At 40.3% G+C, this 22,075-nt stretch overlaps 1 protein-coding gene across 4 annotated transcripts in view; it reads left to right on the forward strand.

The window, feature by feature from the left end:
- The window catches only part of ADGRB3 (adhesion G protein-coupled receptor B3), a 1,221,611-nt gene that overhangs the window by 755,450 nt on the left and 444,086 nt on the right, over positions 1 to 22,075 (forward strand). For all 4 annotated transcript variants that reach the window (XM_082251903.1, XM_082251901.1, XM_082251904.1 and 1 more), the window contains 2 exons: positions 1,023 to 1,169; positions 9,168 to 9,243. In XM_082251903.1, coding sequence (XP_082108029.1) covers positions 1,023 to 1,169; positions 9,168 to 9,243 — 223 coding nt within the window. The remainder of the gene's footprint in view (positions 1 to 1,022; positions 1,170 to 9,167; positions 9,244 to 22,075) is intronic.

Raw genomic sequence — 22,075 nt, forward strand, 5'->3', positions numbered from 1 at the left:
GCGACCTGGAGGCGACTTGCATTGACTTCCATTATGTGAAATCCGTACAAGTCGCGCCGAAGTCACGCTGCACGCGACATCACAGGTCGCCCCCTAAGTCGGAGCGACCTAATGTGAACGGGGTCTTAAGATGCCTGTCTGGCACTCTTTCTGTGTATTTTTTTAATATTCCTCAATTTAGGAGGTCTTCCCTCTTTGGTAGGGCCTCCACATTGTAGTTGAACTGGCATGGTTTAATCATCTAGCCCAACCAACATCTTCAGTTCTGACAGACAATAAGATCTGAGTCCAGCATCTCATATCTGCTTATTTTCGAAGTCAAAGGAGAAAGTGCCAGATTCTACTTTTTAATAGTATAGTGTATGTGTGTGTCACACTTTGTTACATTGATTTTTATTTATATGTGCTTTTGCACAGCATAGAGAAATATGCTTTTTGAATTAAAATAACTTAAAAATGAAATGGTTCCAATGTGAAAATCTTTGACTGTCTGGGGGAATCTGGGACACAAGAGAGCTATACATAGCAGGCCAGCCTTTTGTCCTGGACTCTGGATTAAGAAACTTATTTGCAATAATTGTATGTTGGGCTTCCCACACATTGTCAATGCTTCATTAGACAGATTCTAACAGTTTTGTTTCCATGAGCAGTTTACAGAATTGCATCCTTGTAATGTCACTTCAAATTATTTTAAATATGGATCTAAAGAAACTGTTCTGCAAAACCTTTACTTGTTATTTCTTCCATATAACCCTAAGCTTTTTATGACCATAGTTAACTGCTTCACACAAGTGTATGTGACATACTCACATAAACCAGGATATTTAAATAGATTACCTGAAGAAGCATTGAATATTTAAACTATTTATTTTATTTGTGGGAAATAAGCCTTTTTAAATGCTGTAAAGATACAAGCATGCCGTATTGGTGTTCTTATGAGCAGCATTTAAGCTTGATATAATATACTGGGTGACATGTTAAGTAAATAAAACTATGCTTAATATGCTGTTTTTTCTTGTCAGTGGCCAGCATTCAAAAGCTTCCAGCGTCTTCTGTGCTAACGGATATCACCTTCCCTATGCGGGGCAGAAAAGGAATGGTGGACTGGGCCAGAAACTCTGAAGACAAGGTGGTGATACCAAAAAACATCTTTACTCCGATGTCATCAGGTATAATAAATTTTTTTATATTTTACATGTTTTGGAAAAGCTGCAAATGTGATTTATGAAAATATAAATTACATAGGTATAGGACAGTGTTTCTAAAAGCGTGAAAATGTGGTATAAAGAAGCCCTGAGGTCTTAAACGTGTGCTAAATATAGTGCTTTAACAGTGCTAACAGTGCTAATAGTGCTAATAATGCTTTCTTTGGTAACCATCAAAAGACAGAATTTTCTTAGTAAGAATAAATTCACTCTTCTGATCGTTATTAAGGAAGATGAGTGGTTACATCATGTGCATGTAACAGGACATAAGAAAAGCATGGTAGTGATAAATATCTCAAAGAATAGACATAACAAGTAGAATAAAAGCAAATATATCACTAATTCCAGCACTTATGTAAATTAAAAAAAATAACAACAAAATAGTAAATTGCACCATTAGCTGCTGCTATAAAGAAATATCCATCATTTTAGATTGATGCTTTAAATCATATTCAGTGATAGCAGCATTAGCAGCGCTCCTCCAGAGGAGCAATGCTTATGCTGCAATCACTGAATATGTTTTAAAGCATAAATGTAAAATAAAGAAGACATTGCAAAATAAAGAAGACATTGCATCAAAGAAAAGCCATGGGAGAGGCACATGGGAAGATGAGATGTTGTACAGATTTCAGTGGCAAAATGAGTTGGTACTCTGAAAAATATAACTGCCACAGGTAGGTAGATAGTATACTGTATGTATACTACAAACTACAAACGAAAATAGATAGTATACTGTATGTATACTACAAACCTAAGGGAACTCAGTGAAGGAGCAAAACCAACAAGCAATATGCTTTGTATAAAATATAAAATAGTGTCTCTGCTTAGTCTGGGGTAAAGTGCCTAATTATTTATCCTCAATTTACTGAAAGCACTGAAAAAGAGTAAACAAGTATAGTTAAAACTACCAGGTACTAGAGTAAGCATTTTAATAAAAATTGTAGAGCAGGAGAACCTGCTAATGTGGCATCTGGTAATGATTTAAAGATAACATTTCGTTATTGAATCTCGTAGAGGATTGGTAGGCATTACGTCAACCCAAATATCCCAGAGGACCGTGCAGAGGTTCAAGTGGCAGAATAACAAGGTACACTGAAATCACGGTTACTGTGTAGGTAAGGAGTACACATAGATTCTTCATTCTCCACCAATTTGATTAAAATATTTACATTTGCACAAAAATGCTAAAAGACATAATTTTAGGAAACAACAATAATATAATATTTAGTAAATGATGGCCTAGGAGGCTTGTGGGACAATTTTGAAACCACTAGAAGATACCTTAGCATTATTTTCAAAACATTACTAGATCATTTCTTTGGTTTAAATGTATTTTCCTTGTTTGGTATTATTAAAATATCTGCATATAAAAATAATGGTGTGTGGTGAAAGCCTTTGGCCGGGGGGTGAGATCTACCTGAACAACATGGAAGAAATCCACAATCAGCAGAACTCTTTATTAGGAGATAACATTGCAAGGTCTTAGTAAAAAAATAAGGAAGCATTGAAGAGTTTAGTGGTCAGTGGTAAGTAATGCAGAGTACAGAGGTCAGGAGTAAGTAAAACAGAGTTCAGTGGTCAGTTGTACATATCGATTTGAAAATTGCAAAGGACAGTAGCACATAACACACACAGTGCAGAGGGCAGTAGTAACTAACACACATCTTCACCCCCAAAAAGCAAAAATACCCCCTTCCTGTACAAATATCTACCCCCATAAGCTAAAATAACCAACAGTACAAATTCCCCCTACCTCTGTAAAATTCACTCACCAGGCCTTAGATACAGCAGCACCCAGTAGAGTGAGGGAAGTCCTCCCAGTCCTACTGACTAAGGCATATAATATGACGCATCAAAATCAAGGAGGAGCCTAGGACTTCCCTCAGCTCTGCAATGCCTATTGTCATGCTGATCTGTGGTCTTGGAGGTGTTGAGCGGGGTCAGGAACTGGGGGCTGGCTCAACACGCTTTTGATATACAGTGCATGTGAGATGGACATGATCTATGTGTAGATTGCGATCAACCTGTTGTCTACCCCCACCTTAGGGTGTAAATATACATATGACAAAATCTTGCTGCTGACAAATAACATTGCAGAATGCTGAACATTCTACAGTAAAACTTTACTAGAGCTGCAACTGAAAGGTCTTTCTCCTTTCACTTTATAATAACTCCTGCACATCAGTACTTTAATTATATAGTACTGTTGCACTTTTTAATTAAAACTCTGTACAAAGATCCCCACCCCTTCCTCTTAACAATATATCTAAACATAGACCTCAGATGCAGCACAGACCTGCTTTACACTGTCGGGTTCTCCATTGGGAAGTGTTTACACCTGTTTTTACCCCTGTCATCTGTGCATGCACTATAGAAAATCATGGGAGAAAAGAGTTGGTCTCTATCATGCACCTCTATAGAACCTGTAGTTGTAGTCATGCCTGTGCATGCTGCAACAGGAGTCCAAGTAAAAAATGGATGTAAACACTGCCTGGTATAGTACAGTGGAGAGTTTGGAAGTGGACTCATATGCAGCTTCAACCGTGTGTGATACCGTGTGTGATACCATACGCATAGGAAGGAAAATTGAGGAAAACCATAGCGTAATCCAGTTTAATTAAAATAAGCATTTAATAGAGTTGCACTTACATGTGGGTTGACAAATACAGGCAAAGCATTAAAACCACGGCGTCCCGCAGGTATACAAAAGAGCCGGCATTCTGAGGGATGTAGCCAGCGTGGTGTCCGGTACCGCCCTACCGGTTTTGTCATATGTGACGTCGTCCGGGGCGCCACGGTTGGAGCTGCATATGAGTCCACTATTTACCCTCTTGTATTTGGAGCCCAGATTGACTACTGGTCCATGAATTCATGTCTTTATCCCTGGGTATGTGGAGGCAAGATTGAATGCTGATTTTCTACAAAGCTTCTTGTGGCCTGTCCATTAGTTTGAGGGCCCATATCTTTTGGTAAGCAGCCATTTCTCATCATCTCTCACGGGTGTCTTCCCTCCTGCCTCACCATCTATTGGGATTCCATCTTTGGATAATAGCTGTCTACTTATTGTCCATCCTGGGACTCATGTTTTTTGGACTTTATCACATATGTTTTTAAGCAGCACATCAATCTTTGATTTTTGTGGCACTCACAATTTTTTTTTTTATTTTGTTTGTTATTAGCGCTACACTATTTGGTTTTAAATGATAACCCCTAGCATCTGCCAGAGGCAGCAATAACCACCTGCATGACATAATAATTAACCCCTGACATAGAACATAAATTTGCACCCAAAACAGCACACCAATTAGACTTATGCACAGCACAATAATTAACTGCCAGCACTGTACAATAATTAACCCCCAACATTGCACAATAAATAACTCCTTAACATTACACAACAATTAACTTCAAGCAAAGCATAAAAGTAAACCTCAGCATGGCACATTAACTCCTAGCATAGCACACAAATAAAACCCCAAGAATGTGCATTATTAAGCCCCAGAACTACACAATAATTAACCCCCAACATTGCATAATAACCCCAAGGAGTATAGCAGTCAGTGTGTACCTTTCACTGTGAAGTATACTACATAGCGTATAGGGTGAAGAGGTCATAATGTAATAAATAGTGTGTAAGGGCCAGGACTAGGTGTACAACTTTCTCAGTGCCCCCCCCCCCCCCCGTGTACTGGTGGCTCATGTGACCCCATATACTGGGGGTCAATGTGCCCCTGTACAGTGGTAGAAATTGTTCCCCCTGTATAATGGTGGTCAATGTGCCCTCTTAAATATTGGTGGTCAGTGTGCCCCCTAAACACTGGTAGTCAATGTGCCCTCTAAAATCTGATGGTCAATGTGCCCTAATCTGGTTATAAGTATGCATCCTGTAAAAAGGTGGTCAGTTTGCCCCCCTGTACAGTGGTTGTGAGTTTGCCCCTGTACAATGGTGGTCAGTGTGCCCTCCTGTACAATTTTAAACAGACTGCCCCCTGTACAATGTTGGTTAGTGTTATCCCTGTATACTGGTGGTCAGTTTATCCCCCCTGTACACTGGTGATCAACAGGCTCCTGTATAATGGTGGTCAGCATGTCCCCTGTGTATTGATGGGCAGGTTGTCCCCTGTACAATGATGACCAGTGTATCCCCTGTGCAATGGTGGTCAGTGTACAACCCTGTCAGTGTGCACCCTTAACTCAGGTAGTCACTGTGCCTCCTAAACTCAGGCGGTATGTGTGCCATCCTGTACATTTGTGGTCAGCATGCCTTCTATATACTGGTTGTCGGTGTGTCCCCTGCATACTGGTCAGCGTGCCCCTGTACAATGGTGGTCAGTGTGTCCCTGTATACTGGTGGTCAGTGTGCCCGGGGCCGCCATTAGAAATCATGCAAACCCATACAGCCTTCCTGACAGAGCCCCCTCCCTCACGCTGTGTGACTGTTTGTAATAGTGCCTGCAATGTGCAGCTGTGGTATGTAGAATCAATGCAGAGCAGTACATACTGAAAATCCAGTGTGAGGCAGTGAACAATAAGAAATGGCAGTGCAGAGTTGTGGAGAATGTGATATGTAGCAGTAGGATAATAACCAGCATACAGTGGGATCCATGCGCAGTACATAGTGGCAGTGCAGAACAGGCCATTTTGTTATGCAAATATTACTCATTTTTTTTTCTTGACAACTTTTTTTATATTATGTGGATTTGAACATTTTAGCTTTTACCAGTCTATGTTTGTGTGCGTGAGTGTGTGTAAGCCACTTTAAAAATGCCTCTCTCTTAAATGCACACCACAAGTGGTAAAGGGGTATAGATTTGTAAATTGTTTCCAGGAGTTTGACAGCAGGTTTTTGAGCGTACAAGGTTTCTGGACTATATTTTTCCTATAGTGGAAGCTTCATTTAATGTCCAGGTGTCCTTTTTTGCAGTAAGGAACATTATGTTTTTCACTGTCTTGCTGATGCTTGCTCAGAGGTTTAATAATATAATGTCTATGAGGTTGATGCTCTCTCAGAGAAATGGATATTTCACATCTGCATTTTGGAAACTTTCTTTGAGTTATTTCTCTATAGATGAGGAAGTGTGGCATGGGTAGCACTGACAATGGCATGACTGCTGCTTGGGGTTCCTTCTTGCAGGAGGGCAGTGGCATAAGTGGAAATCTTTGCTGGACTTAAAATGAAGGGGCACATGACAAATGGCCTAGCTATCGGTGATCAGCTCCTCCTACACTTTTCACATTAAAAAGTCTACTTTTTGCTTTTTGAAGGGGCACGTGAAACATGACCTAGCTACTGGTGATCAGCTCCTCCTAGACTTTTCATAGTAAAAATTTATTTTTTGCTTTTTTATATGGTGTTATCACACCAGATGTCATGTACAAAAAGTATGAATTATGGGAAAATATAAAACCATCCCAAGCTATTTTTTTTTAGAACATATACCTTAAAAAATGTACCTAGGCTCATAGATTAGTGTATTAAATTATTTTATGTCTTCCCAAAAACTACATTTAGATTTCAATTACTAATTACTAATTATAATGATTTGGAAAGACCCCACTAAGGTCTAATACACATGGATGTCTAGAGGTTGCAAAGTCCTCTAGTGCAAAATCCCAGATGGATTCCCATGCCTGGGGAAGCGGGGATCAGCATACAGCAACCAATACAAGTGAATGTCTGTAAACTGCCGTATTAAAAAAAAGCTGATGACTTGTGCATCGGTGTGTACCCTTGCATATGCTTACTGTCTATTTCCCTGCATTTGGGAGAAATTATGCCACATATACATGCGCAGGTAAATGTCAATGCACAAGCAATTATCATTTACAAAAATATAGGTGTATACATCTAGTCATTTGTATTGGTAGTTGTAAGTGCCAGGGATTTTACACTAAAGGACTTTGCAGGCACTAAATATCTGTGTACATAAGGCCTAACACATTTATTTGTGGATTACCTCAGTTCAGGACACATGCATCACAAGAACCAAAATAAAACAGTTAAAAACGTACATGTTCCACTGGATCCATTATTTTAAACATCCAGATAGGTAAATATTGCATATTTTTGCTAAAGTGTAGTCTTTTATCATTTATTATACAAAATTAATTTTTATATTTTTAACCACTTTACCGCTGAGTACCGTAGTACTACTGCGGCAAAGTGGCTCTTGTAGGTCTGACGACGTAGACCTATGTTGCCAGACTCCCCCTGTAGGCGGCGCTCGCGCGCCGCTGGAGGCGCGCTCCCGCTGTTTTCATTCACAGCGGGAGTCGGGCCAGGGGAGGATCGCCGCTGCTCTGCCCCGATCGTCGGGGGATCCAGTTTGGAGATCCGCCCGCCTGTGTAAACAGAGCGGGCGGATCTCCTAAGTGACAGGGAGTGACAGATAGGAGTGTTCAGCATAGCTGGACATCCGATCTGTCCCTGGCTCACTCAGTCACCTCCCCCCCACACGTCAGTAAGCACCAGGCATACATTAACCCCTCCCTCTCCAATAAAATTAACCCCTTCCCTGCCAGTGTCATTTTTACAGTAACAGTGCATATTTATAGCACTGATTACTGCAGTAATGTCACTGGTACCCCCAAAAGTGTCAGAAATGTCAGTCAAGGGTTCGATCTGTCCGCCGCAATGTCGCAGTCCCGCAAAAAAAATCGCAGATCGCCGCCATTACTCGTTAAAAAAAAAACACCAAAAATGACAGAAATCTTTCCCTTAGTTAGTAAACGCAATAACTTTTGCGCAAACCAATCAAAATATGCTTATTGCGTTTTTTTTTACCAAACATGGGTAGCAGAAAACAAATTGGTCAAAAATTTTAAAAAAAATTGTTTTTTACATCTTTTTTGGGAGGAATTTCATATAAAAAAAATGTTAAAAATATTGTTATTTTTTCAAAATAAACGCTCTTTTTTTGTTTATAGCGCAAAAAGTAAAAATCGCACAGGTGATCAAATACCACCAAAAGAAAGCTCTGTTTGTGGGAAAAAAAGGACATAAATTTTGTTTGGTACGGCATCGCACGACTGCGCAATTGTCAGTTAAAGTCGCACATCGCCGAATCGCAAAAAGTGGCCCAGACGTAAGACAGCAAAATGCTCTAGTGGTAAAGTGGTTAAATAATGAACAGAACCAGGCAAATATCCCTTGAATCAAACTAGGGAACTGGACTCTTGATCAACCAGAGGCAGAAAGAAAAAATAAACAGACAGGAAAAAAAGGAAAAAAAACTGAGTTTAATTCATAACAACAACTAATCGCATAAGCACTTGGGAATGGGTTTGGAGTGGAGTCAGGCAGCCATAGCTAAAAAATAAAAAAAATAAAAAAATTACTTGCTAGCTGTAGCTAGGTCAGTCGTGTCGTCTGCTATGTCTTCTCCGGTAAACACTGATTTTATCTGTGTTTGTACATTGTGGTTTCTGAATACGAGTAACTATTGGTTGTACAGATCACCTTAATGCTTTGGGAAACACTATCTTTTATAACAAGTTGATACATGGATGGTTTTAAATCTTTTTATATAAGTCCTAAGCGTTGGGTGATTGGGAATTACTTGAATATTTTTTCTCAGTCCTGATTGATACATGGATGCTGCCACTGCTGACCCCATTTCTGAAAATACTATAGGCCTCACCTACTTGTTTTGGGTTAGTGACTCACACATTACTGAAGCCAGGGGACCAGCATGACAGTAAGGCACTTAGCATTTTCAGAGGGAGGTCCTGTGTTTCTGTCATGGCAGGATTACTTTATTAAAGTTGAGAAACACTACTGGAGATCACAGGTTTTCTGGCAGTCATCATTAGACAGTTCAGTATGAGCTAATTTTATTTTAAAAAAATAGAAATGATAGATTTCATCTTTTTAAAATGTAACTCTGAAGATCAAGAATTAAACAAATCGAAACGTAATCAAAATAACATTATTAACTGTTAATGTCTGCTGTTTTATTTCAGACCTGGATGAATCCACAGTGTATGTACTTGGAGCTGTGTTCTACAAAAATTTAGGGTTATTTTTACCTACGTTACGGTGAGTCTTACTGTTTACAATATATTATGAATTAAGGATTTCTATATAAATGTTTCTTTTATTCTTTTCATTGTCAATCTTCAGCTTGCTGCGCTGTTGCTCACTATATGAAAGCAGTATTGCAGTTTGCACAATGTGCACCTTGCTGTTTTCCTTATTAAGTAAGCCTGTATCTGCCAAGTGAACAAGTGAAAGAGAATGTATTTTTGAAATGACTATACTATGATTGGCCACTGGGTGGCAAACAGTTATAATACTGTACTGTGCAATTATCTGCTTTGTGTTGCTAGCTGTACCTAGAAGGCAGCACAGGCATTTGATTTGAGTTTACACATGTGCTGTGTTTTTCCCAAATACATTTGCATGTATATTGATTGTTAATGCAAAGATAATGTATGTTAATCTCGTCAATTACATTGCATAACCTTTGCTAACTGTACATGCTTATCTTAATCTTTACCTTTTTCTAAATTGGCTATCCTTACCCTAACCCACATCTCCATTATATCCTTACTGGCAAAATGTAACAAAAATACCTGCACTTTGCAAGAAGCAGTAAAAGAAGTGCTTAGGGGAGAAGGCTACACATAGTTGTAAAGTAGATCCCTCAAAAGCAAAAATAGGTAGGGTAATCAACAAACTGAAAAAATCATGTCAAAGTGTTTGTAGTAAAAAGTGGTTGGAACAAAGCATGGCTTGTGGCTTTTAAAATAACTTCCCACCTGGCCAATGTACAGGCAAAACTAGCTTTTCTTTGAGATGGGACAACACAAATGAAATTCTTATCTGCCTGTGGCTTTGCTTCCATGTTACCTCTGTTCTTTAATATAACGGATTGTAGGAACAGCTACAGTGACACATTCTGCTGAAATGTGCCCATGTAAATAGTACATCTTGTCTGGAAAAACCGTGCTAAGTTTTATTTGTATTGAAATGCACTGCTCAAAAATATTAAAGGAGCACTTTGAAAACACATCAGATCTCAATGGGGAAAAATCTCATGCTGGATATCTATACTGTTATGGACTGGGTAATGTGTTAGGAACAAAAGGATGCCACATCCTTTGATGGAAATGAAAATGATCAACCTAAAGAGAGTTGAATTCAAACACACCCTGAAACAACAATGTGAAAAAATGATGCAGCAGACTAGTCCATTTTTCTGAAATTTCATTGCAGCAACTCAAAATGGTACTCAGTAGTTTGTATGGCCCCTGTGTGCTTGCATGTATGCCTGACAATGTCAGGGCATGCTCCTAATGAGACAACAGATTTTGTCCTGGGGTATTACCTCCGAGATCTGGACAAGTACATCACTGAGCTCCTGAACAGTCTGAGGTGCAACCTGGTGTAGGATGGACCGAAATATAATGTCCCAGAAGTGTTCTACTGGATTTAGGTAAAGCGAGCGTGGGGACCATTCAATAGTATCAATTCCTTCATCCTCCAGGAACTGGCTGCAAACTTTCGCCACATGAGGCTGGGCATTGTCGTGCACCCCGAGGAACCCAGGACCCACTGCACTAGCGTAGGGTCGGACAATGGGTCCAAGGTATTCATCCAGATACCTAAGGGAAGTCAGGCTGCCATTGTCTAGCCTGTAGAGGTCTGTGTGTCCCTCCGTGGATATGCCTCCCAAGACCATCACTGACCCAACACCAAACCGGTCATGCTGAGCGATGTTACAGGCAGAATGACATTCTCCTTGACTTCTCCAGACCCTTTTACGTCTGTCACATGTGCTCAGTGTGAACCTGCTCTCATCTGTGAAAAGCACAGGGCAACAGTGGTGGACCTGCCAATTCTGGTGTTCAATGGCAAATGCCAATCAAGCTCCACGGTGCCGTACAGTGAGCTCAGGGCCCACTAGAGAACATTGGGCCCTCAGGCCACCCTCATGAACTGATGAAGTCTGTTTCTAATTGTTTGGTCAGAGACATTTTGTAGAGCTCTGGCAGTGCTTATCCTGTTCCTCCTTGCACAAAGGAGCAGATACCAGTCCTACTGATGGGTTAAGGACCTCCTAAGGCCTTGTCCAGCTCTGCTAGAGTAACTGCCTGCCTCCTGGAATCTCCTCTATGCTCTTTAGACTGTGCTGGGAGACACAGTAAACCATCTGGCAATGGCACATATTGATGTGCCATCCTGGAGGAGTTGGACTGTCTGTGCAACCTCTATAGGGTCCAGGTATCACCTCATGCTACCAGTAGTGACATTGACCCTAGCCAAATGCAAAACTTGTGAAAAACAGTCAAAAAGACGACTAGGTAAAAAAAAAAAAAATGTCAGTGGCCTCCACCTGTGAAACCATTCCTGTTTTGGAGGTTGTCTAATTGTTGCCCATCTAGTGCACCTGTTGTTAAGTTCATTAACACCAAAGCGGCTGAAACTGATTAACAATCCTCTCTGCTACTTAACTGACCAGATCAATATCCCAGGAAATGAATTTACTTCATGCTATACTCAGATTAAAAAGTGATTTTTTTTCTATTACCAATATTCTGCATATCTTTAGACCAGGTATGAACCCAAATATTTAAAAATACATTTTAACCACATAACGACTGCCCGCCGCAGTTTTAACTGCGGCAGGCAGCTGCTCCTGGGCAAAGCAACAATATGTTATGTCGCTCGCTCACGAGACTCTAGGGGGCGAGCGCTCGCCACCGGCGGCACGCTCCCGCCACCGCTCATCAGCTGGGGAGCCAGTGCGTATGACCGGCGGCTCCAATGGGCACCGGCCACTCGCGATCTTCGCAGCTGAGAGAGAAAGACAGACGGCTGATGTAAACACAGCCATCTGTCATTCTCCCTTAGATGATCACAGAGGCTATGTGATCCCGCTATATAGGATCGCATGTCTCTGTGATGATCTAACAAGCCGCACCCCCTGACAGTTAGAATCAAACCCCTAGGGTCAAATTTAACCCCTTGATCACCAATACAGTTAACCCCTTCCCTGCCAGTGTCATTTTTACAGTAACAGTGCATATTTATAGCATTGATTACTGTAGTAATGTCACTGGTACCCCCAAAAGTGTCAAAAATGTCAGTTAGGGGTCCGATCAGTCCGCTGCAATGTCGCAGTCCCATAAAAAAAATGGCAGATCGCCGCCATTACTAGTTAAAAAAAAACTATAAAAATGACATAAATTTTTCCCATAGTTAGTAAACGCAATAACTTTTGTGCAGAACAATCAAAATAGGCTTATTGCAATTTTTTTTACTAAAAATATGTAGCAGAAAACAAATTGGCCTAAAATGTTAGAAAATTTAGATTTTTACTTTTTTTTTTTTTTGAGAATTTCATATAAAAGAATGTGAAAAATATTGTTATTTTTTCAAAATTGTCGCTCTTTTTTTGTTTATAGCACAAAAAATAAAAATCTCATATGTGATCAAATACCACCAAAAGAAAGCTCTGTTTGTGGGAAAAAAGGACGTCAAATTAATTTGGGTACAGCGTAGCACGACCGCGCAATTGTCCGTTAAAGTCACGCAGTGCCGAATCGCAAAATAGGGCCTGGTCTTTGAGCAGCCAAATCCTCCGGGGCTAAAGTGGTTAACTGACTTTTTCATAATATCCTATACACCAGTAGGATACTGCATTAATTACTGCTAAACCCTTTTGTAATGCTAATGCAACATGTGAATAAATACAGCAAACATGACATTAAGGAAAGAAAAACAGCAGAAAAAAAAGTCTTGATAATACAGCATAAGGAGATTTTTGTATTAAGAGATACTATTAAAGAATGTATAAAACTGTAACTGACAAATGCAACTACAGCAATAGAAAGCTGAAGAAAAGGCTGACTATCACCACTAATGTATTTATTGTAAGAAGAAATACACAAACAATTCAGCTCACTGCAAGGTCCAGTTTCCCCAGAACCAGTCAAAGAGATAGGTCCTGTAAATCATGGTCAATTTCATATGCCAGAGGCTGCAGCTCACCAAAACTGATACGGGAAGATCACAGGAGCTCAAACAACAAACAAATAGCAGCTCTGGACCCTTATCAGTAAAACGGTAATGATTTATTAACAACAAAACAATTGCACACTTACATCATAAGTTCTTGACAGTCAGCATTGAACCTGGATAAGGGCACAACAGGGCTGTACAGCAAACATCAGCAGTGTAAAGGCTTGCAGATCACAAAACTGTCAGTATGTGCCTTGACCAATCACTGAGGGACTTATTTCAATTATGCAAGTTGGGGGGAAAACAGGTACATATTTTGGAGCAATCTTTTAGTCGGGTCTGTGTCCTTCCTTGGGCTTTTGCCTGGAAAGGATGCCATAGTGAGAAGGGCTGGCCCCACCCTTCGAGGGCTGGCCCCACCCTTGAGCCTTTGCCAAGGCCCAAGGAATTTGAGGTGGTCTTTGCTAGGGGCTAAAGGAACAGAAGTGGATACCCAGAGGGGGTGTCTCTAAGATAAGGGTTCAGGGGGTCTACAGTGGAAGATGGCTACCCCTAGGGAGCATCTTCAAAAATAAAAACAGAAAAATGGCCACCCAGAGGGAGTATCTCCAAAAAAGCTGAAACAAAAAAGCTGAAACAATTCTCTCAGAGAGAGAATCTTCAGAGGAGTCCGCTATGCTGGAAAGTGTCTAGGAGATCTTGGCCTGAAGACTGGAAATCAAGCAGTTTACCAGCACACTTGAAATGTTCACAAACCTGGAGATCCTGATGCCCAGCTGCAGAAACATTATATGTGGTACCTTTATAATGCCTGAACACCAGAATAGGCTGCAAATACTGAAGCACAATGTAGAATTTACTCTGCAGCAACCATTGCAAACTTTGCAGGTGACACTGGAAATGATAGCTGACTCTGGCAATGTGGGCAGGCCAAAATAGGTGGCAGGAGCTGGTAATGGTAAGAGGCTAGCAACAAATGCAGAGATTCTTCTTTAACTGCCCTTTTAACTTGTGCATCTATTTCTCCCTCTGATATTAGAATATTTGGTCTATTTTCCCCTTGTGTCATGAATCCAAAACAGCGTGCCACCCAATAATGTTCTCTCTCCTCTGCGGCCAAAATCTTGAGGCGCCTGTGAAGACATTTCAACATAAATGAGCCCAGTCACCACAAACTGTCTGCAGTAGAGGTATCAGGCGTCCTCAACAATTTCCCCTCACCAATGTAAAACTGCTGGGGTTTGAGAGAGGTGAAATAATAAAGACTCCTTCTCATACTCCTTCTCTGCCTCCAGCTGGCTTTTCTCCATAGAGATAAAGGCAGTGGGCAAAGGATCTTGAGTTTGAGAGTGCAGAAAGCCCTTCTCCTCCTTCTACTGATGTGCCTCCAGTATCTGGTCTATCACATAATGCAGTGTGTGCTACAGAAGAAACGTCAGTGATATCATGCTACTTACCCTTGTGGCTCACCCTTCTGGTTGCACATTGACAAGATGTTGCATGCATCCTGAATCAGGATCTACTGTCCTAAAAAAAAGAACCCTAGCCCCACAGAGCCTGCTCTTGTACCATTTTCTTACAGTTACTCATTGATGACAAATGAAAATGTTGCAGCTGCTGCAGCACAGCATATCCAAGATTGAATTCTATTGTGTGAGTGTATCACATATCAGGCAGTTGGCAAGCAACTTGTGTTGTGGTTGCATTTCTGCCAGGTGACCACTTGCGGGGTATGAACTCCTGAAGGGGTCACACACTTTTATGGCCTGCTGCAGGGCATTCTGGAAGTCAAGGAACCTAATCAGGAAGTACTGCATCACCAGGCTAAGGACATGTACCACACAAAGTATTTGTATAGACTTTCCCCGCCAAAGGGCAGCTAACACATATCATTGCCACATAGGACCCTGCCTGGCATTAGATGGAATGGAGTCATCCAACTCTCAGTCTAACCCTGTAGAGCCATCAAAATGTTTGTCTCAATGCTAGTGATGTCTCCTGGGCATACCAGCTGCAAAATAGCATGGCAACATTTTGCCTGGGTGGTTGCATAGGCTCAGGGGTGCTTGGAGGGATTAGTGGATCTGAGAAGTCAGAGGATAAGGCCACTTAAAAGAAGAGGATGAGGTGGTTGCACTGACAACAAGGTTTAGGACATGGACAGTACCATTACCCCAGTGGTGTGCATAAATAAATATATATATATATATATATATATATATATATATATATATATATATATATGAAAAGATATGTGGGAATATGTAGCTCAACACACTGCAATTCACACTAGTGTAGAACTCTTTGGCAGTGTGCACCGTGTAGCACACTGACAAATGGCTGCTGCAAACCTTGCCTTTTATAGTAAGGGGAATCACAAATAATAAAGCCCATTATTGGCCATTCTAGATTACCTTACCAAGTTCAAATGCCATGCCAGGAAGTGCAATATTGGTAGTTGGTTGTTACAGTGGTGAACTGAGAGTGAGTTGAATTCGCCTAAAGTCGGTGCTCTACCTGAAACGAATCCCTAGTAGGCAGATAAAAAACACAATGCATCCAGGACTTTTTTATTCTGACAAAATAAATCCAGATACGTTTTTTGAGTATGAGGTTTATAAGGCCTAAACATAGCTGAGAATTTTTTCTTAGGTCAGAACCCATAAAGACAGGTAAGCAAACAACTTGGTAAAAGACTGCACAAACTCGGACGTGGAATAAATTTACATATTCAGTAATCATCATAATGGTCATAAATGAGCATTTTTTATAAGAGAGGATAAGTATAGATATGATCTAATGAGCTCTTCAAAAAGCTTATTATGCCTTTATGAGACATCAAGGTTCATTATATAACTTTCTGAGACACTTAGGTTCCCTATAGGGTTGCAAAAGCTTTCTATAATAGTAAATAAATGTTGTCTCTGATTTTGCTACTCGCTACTTGTACTTTTGCTTTTGCCAGGGATCAAAAAGCAAAGGCAGCAAAAGTAATTGTCTGTGAATGTAGTGGATATAGGAGAGAGAGCTCATGCTCAAACTTATCAATCATAAAGAATGTTTCTTGCCATCTTTGCCAATCTTTTTGAGTAATATGCCACAGCTGGAACATTGTCTTCTCTAAATTGAAACCCTACCTAACAAAGATCATACACTACCCAGGCTATCTGCCTCCCACCCAAAGGGCAACATCAACAGCATCATCTCCTCCACCTACTTCTGTTGCACAACATCCAATAAATGATTATGCTTTACCTTCTTTATATAACTCTGCACTTGGTCCTCCATACACAATTCCTCAGCAGCAGAAATTTGACCACTATATCCTTTTGTCAGTTTTGATTTTGATTTTTTTAAGTATTTTCTTTATGTTTTCACAAAAAGAAATCATAAGCAGGAAGCATGCATACATTTTCTCTGGTTTAGGGCAATAGCCAGCCTCTTGTATTGTTACTTACCACAATATACACTTGGAGAAGTAGAGCAGGGAAACTAGAAAATGATTGCGGCATACCAGAAACTTTAAAATGATGTGGCTTTTGTTTCTGAGAATTACAATATGCATTGATGCAGTGGAATATTTATATTTCCATGTATAATACAAAGGATCATATGTCATCTTGTCATATGTAAAAAACAAGAATTCAAACAATATATTCCTGTGCACACTGCCAATGCTGCTTCTGAAATGGTTTTTGCAACCCTGAGAGCAAGAAACAAGGGCAGCTTTCCAGTGCCAGAGAGAATCAGTTTAAAAACTTCAACTCTGGACACTTTTGTCTGTTTTCTAATATAACAATTTACATCTTCAAGCCAAATTTAGAAGTATTATAATTTCTGTATTAAAAGTAGTAAAAGAAGCTTAGAAATTACACATTTTTTTTTCAAATTTCCACCCATTACCTTCATACCTCTCAGTTTTGCCACATGAAAATAAACTGCCCCTACCAAACCACCAACCCCCTCCCCATTTAGTCATATCCCTCACCTTGTTTTTAAGTGATATTGATCCCTTCTTGAAGGAGGGATAAACAAACGCCTGAACACAGTTCTGCTACTTTGACTTGTGTTAGTAAAACTTTACATATCATTGCAACTACTTAGTGTTTTCACATTAATTATACCTTGTTTTTTTTAGGATAGATTCTGATTATTTTAATTATTATCAAAAGAAAACTGACACAAAAAAGCAAAAAAAATCATATTTTGAAATGTAGTTGTATATTGCTTGATATTTCCATAACCTACTACCAAAGAACAAAACAAAATAAATTCTCCTGCTTCTGATGTTCACAGTGACACCACATATGTGTATATAATTTGATGTTTGTACCCATAGTAGGACCCAGAAAAAATAGTGTGCATATTGCTTCTTTTTATCCTTCCTAAAACATACTGACATTGGCACTAACTGACACCGATACCAAATGTATTTATTTATTTTAATCCCACCCAAAATACTCTGACCTTTACCTTTGATGCTGACCTTTGACTCTGGACATGACCTTTGACCCTAACCTTGGCTCTAACTCTAACCCTGACACTGACCTAGAGCAAACCCTGATCTAGCTATTTTATCTTTTTACACGCATTTTATGTTTATACTTTTATCCCCTAGCAAGGAGACAAAGGTGCAATGTACTTTTTCTCCATTGAAGAGAAGAAAAGAACACAGGTGTGGGTTGTACAGTGACTGATCACTGTGATAGACAACTAGAGGCTAGACCCGTGATCAGTGATAGGGAACTGAACCTCCTGGTTCCCAATCATTAGTATAAAACTGGAGCTGCCAAAATCAATTTGGTCTCTGTGTTGGGAGTAAGTTGCACAGAGCACTTTCAGCACACACACACACAGGAGCACATAGATGAGGCCTCACTGATAAAAAAAACACTTATGTGAGGCCACATATTTGTGTGCACTCATCGGGAAGGGGATAAGCAGCTGATTTAATCACTTCCTGACTATTTAGATTCTTTATCTTTTAATCCTTGCCTGTTTTCTGTTTAAAGTGATTGTAAACCATCACCTTGAAAAACAACCCATTCAGTTTAAAATAGAAATAAAAGGCAAAATATTTGTATAAAGAAATAAAAAAACATTATAAATACCTTTTTTCCTTTTTTATGAGTGATCACATTCCCTCTGTTCTCAGCTGCATAAGCTGGGAGCAGGAGAAACAACACTACACTGATCTTCCCAGTGAATAGTTGTGCAGAGGAGGTGTGTCAGGACAAGTCTGATCATTGGAGGAGAGCAGGCTAAAGAACTGTCTACCCTGTGCTCTCCCACTTAGTGTGGTCAGTTTTTAATAGGAAAGCAGAGGGACTGGCAGGAACACCGGGGATTTCACACAAAGAAAGCAATACAAAGAGAACATGATAATTTCTCATACAAGTACATGGTACAGCGGGCTCAAATCAGGAATGTAAAATGCTGAGGTGACACTTTAAGCTGTTGCCATGACTGCTGTTCCAGGTTTCCGGTTCCCAGGCTTTCACTTGTAGCGTTTTATGGAGCCATCCTACGCTGTTTGCCTCAAAAGAAACACACAGCCCTGTAGCCTAGGATGCTCCCCTTCCTTCTCCCTCCTCCCTTCTTGAAGTTAACACACTGACTCCAGACTGCACTGTCCTTTGCTCACTCTTTCTTAAAAAGACTGGAAGTCCAGGAAAGTAACACTGGGAGAGCAGGAACCAGCAGCATTGATATTTGTAAAATGCAAGTGCTGCGGTAAGAATTTTAGCAAATACTTTATTGTGAAGTTTTTATTTTATTATGCTCCATGAGTTGTACTTACAAATGCTGAGGAATTAATAGCACTTATCACATTCCAAACATTGAAATATTTAACCACTTTACCACCGGAGGATTTTGCTGTCTTCCGTCCAGGCCACTTTTTGTGATTCGGCACTGTGCAACTTTAACTGACAATTGCGCGGTCGTGCGACGCCGTACCCAAACGAAATTTATCTCCTTTTTTTCCCCACAAACAGAGCTTTCTTTTGGTGGTATTTGATCACCTGTGCGATTTTTACTTTTTGCGCTATAAACAAAAAAAGAGCGTTTATTTTGAAAAAATAACAATATTTTTAACATTTTTTTATATGAAATTCCCCCCCAAAAAAATGTAAAAACCAATTTTTTAAAAAATGTTTGGCCAATTTGTTTTCTGCTACCTATGTTTGGTAAAAAAATCACAATAAGCGTATTTTGATTGGTTTGCGCAAAAGTTATTGCGTTTACTAACAAAGGGAAAGATTTCTGTCATTTTTGGTGTTTTTTTTTTAACGCGTAATGGCGGCGATCTGCGATTTTTTTTTGCAGGACTGCGACATTGCGGCGGACAGATCGGACCCTTGACTGACATTTTTGACACTTTTGGGGGTACCAGTGACATTACTGCAGTAATCAGTGCTATATATATGCACTGTTACTGTAAAAATGACACTGGCAGGTAAGGGGTTAATTTTATTGGAGAGGGAGGGGTTAATGTATGCCTGGTGCTTACTGACGTGTGGGGGGGGGAGGGGACTGAGTGAGTCATGGACAGATCGGATGTCCAGCTATGCTGAACAGTCCGATCTGTCACTCCCTGTCACTATGGAGATCCGCCCGCTTGTGTTTACACAGGCGGGCGGATCTCCAGACTCGATCTCCGACGATAGGGGGAAGAGCGGCGGCGATCGCCGCTGCTCCTCCCCTGGCCCGACTCCCGCTGTGACTGAAAACAGCGGGAGCGAGCCTCCGGCGGCGCGCAAGCGCCGCCCAGAAGGGGGAGTGTCTGATGACGTAGTACTACGTTGTCAGACGATAACGAGCCACTCTGCCGCAGTAATATTACTGTGGGCGGTGGTAAAGTGGTTAATACAACTCCTCTTCCTCTGCCATAATTTATATCAGTTTAGAAGAAGGGCGTAAACCACTGACAGCAGGGTCATTTTTTATTGTCAAAGTACGACAAAGCTATCTTAGGAATAAGGAGGGTGATAATGGAATTGTACTCTGGCTCAAATTCAAACTCAGACTTAAAATGTCTATTTTGCTGTCGCTAAGGCACTTGGTAGTGTTCTATCAGCTTGTAAGGACCTTGAAAAATGTGTGGGTTACTGTACTTTCTTGCTGCTGCTGTTAGCACTATCCACAATACTGCCTACAATATTTACTATAGATATAGAAGGCACTGGACCATGATTTCCTAGTGTCCATCCACTAATAGCTTTCATAAAGACCAGAATTTGTTTATGCTGGATTTTTTTTTTATAATTGTGTTATATGGAACCTATAGATTTTGGTCACTTATATATGATTTTGTATTTTATTCACCTAACTTCACAGTTTTCAGTAAGACTACCACACAAAAGAGAAGCTGCTAACTAGCCATGAATCTCTTTCTCTATGAGTTTAGTGATAGCTTCCCTAATACTGACTTTGGTTACTCACCCCTCTTGCTTCCAGCTCATGTCACAACTATGATTTTTAAATGAAAACAATGACTACAAGTAATGAACATTGTAGAGACAACTAGAAAATACTGGTGAAAACTAAAAAGAAGTTGTACCAATAATTTACACCAAGACAATGTGAAAATGGTGACCAATAGCTTCCATCTGTTGATCTAACATGGATCTCTCTCACATGCTGTTGATTTAAAAATGCAAAAGAAGCATTGTAGGTTTCAGTTAACTACAGTGCCTTGCGAAAGTATTCGGCCCCCTTGAACTTTTCGACCTTTTGCCACATTTCAGGCTTCAAACATAAAGATATAAAACTGTAATTTTTTGTGAAGAATCAACAACAAGTGGGACACAATCATGAAGTGGAACAAAATGTATTGGATATTTCAAACTTTTTTAACAAAAAAAAAACTGAAAAATTGGGCATGCAAAATTATTCAGCCCCCTTAAGTTAATACTGTGTAGCGCCACCTTTTGCTGTGATTACAACTGTAAGTCGCTTGGGGTATGTCTCTATCAGTTTTGCCCATCGAGAGACTGAAATTTTTGCCCATTCCTCCTTGCAAAACAGCTTGAGCTCAGTGAGGTTGGATGGAGAGTGTTTGTGAACAGCAGTTTTCAGTTCTTTCCACAGATTCTCGATTGGATTCAGGTCTGGACTTTGACTTGGCCATTCTAACACCTGGATATGTTTATTTGTGAACAATTCCATTGTAGATTTTGCTTTATGCTTTGGATCATTGTCTTGTTGGAAGACAAATCTCCATCCCAGTCTCAGGTCTTTTGCAGACTCCATCAGGTTTTCTTCCAGAATGGTCCTGTATTTGGCTCCATCCATCTTCCCATCAATTTTAACCATCTTCCCTGTCCCTGCTGAAGAAAAGCAGGCTCAAACCATGATGCTGCCACCACCATGTTTGACAGTGGGGATGGTGTGTTCAGGGTGATGAGCTGTGTTGCTTTTACGCCAAACATAACGTTTTGCATTGTTGCCAAAAAGTTTTATTTTGGTTTCATCTGACCGGATCACCTTCTTCCATATGTTTGGTGTGTCTCCCAGGTGGCTTGTGGCAAACTTTAAACGACACTTTTTATGGATATCTTTAAGAAATGGCTTTCTTCTTGCCACTCTTCCATAAAGGCCAGATTTGTGCAGTATACGACTGATTGTTGTCCTATGGACAGAGTCTCCCACCTCAGCTGTAGATCTCTGCATTTCATCCAGAGTGATCATGGGCCTCTTGGCTGCATCTCTGATCAGTCTTCTCCTTGTATGAGCTGAAAGTTTAGAGGGACGGCCAGGTCTTCGTAGATTTGCAGTGGTCTGATACTCCTTCCATTTCAATATTATCGCTTGCACAGTGCTCCTTGGGATGTTTAAAGCTTGGAAAATCTTTTTGTATCCAAATCCGGCTTTAAACTTCTCCACAACAGTATCTCGGACCTGC

This window comes from Pelophylax lessonae (genome assembly GCF_965119305.1).
Source record: "Pelophylax lessonae genome assembly, chromosome: 3".
Lineage (NCBI taxonomy): Eukaryota > Metazoa > Chordata > Amphibia > Anura > Ranidae > Pelophylax > Pelophylax lessonae.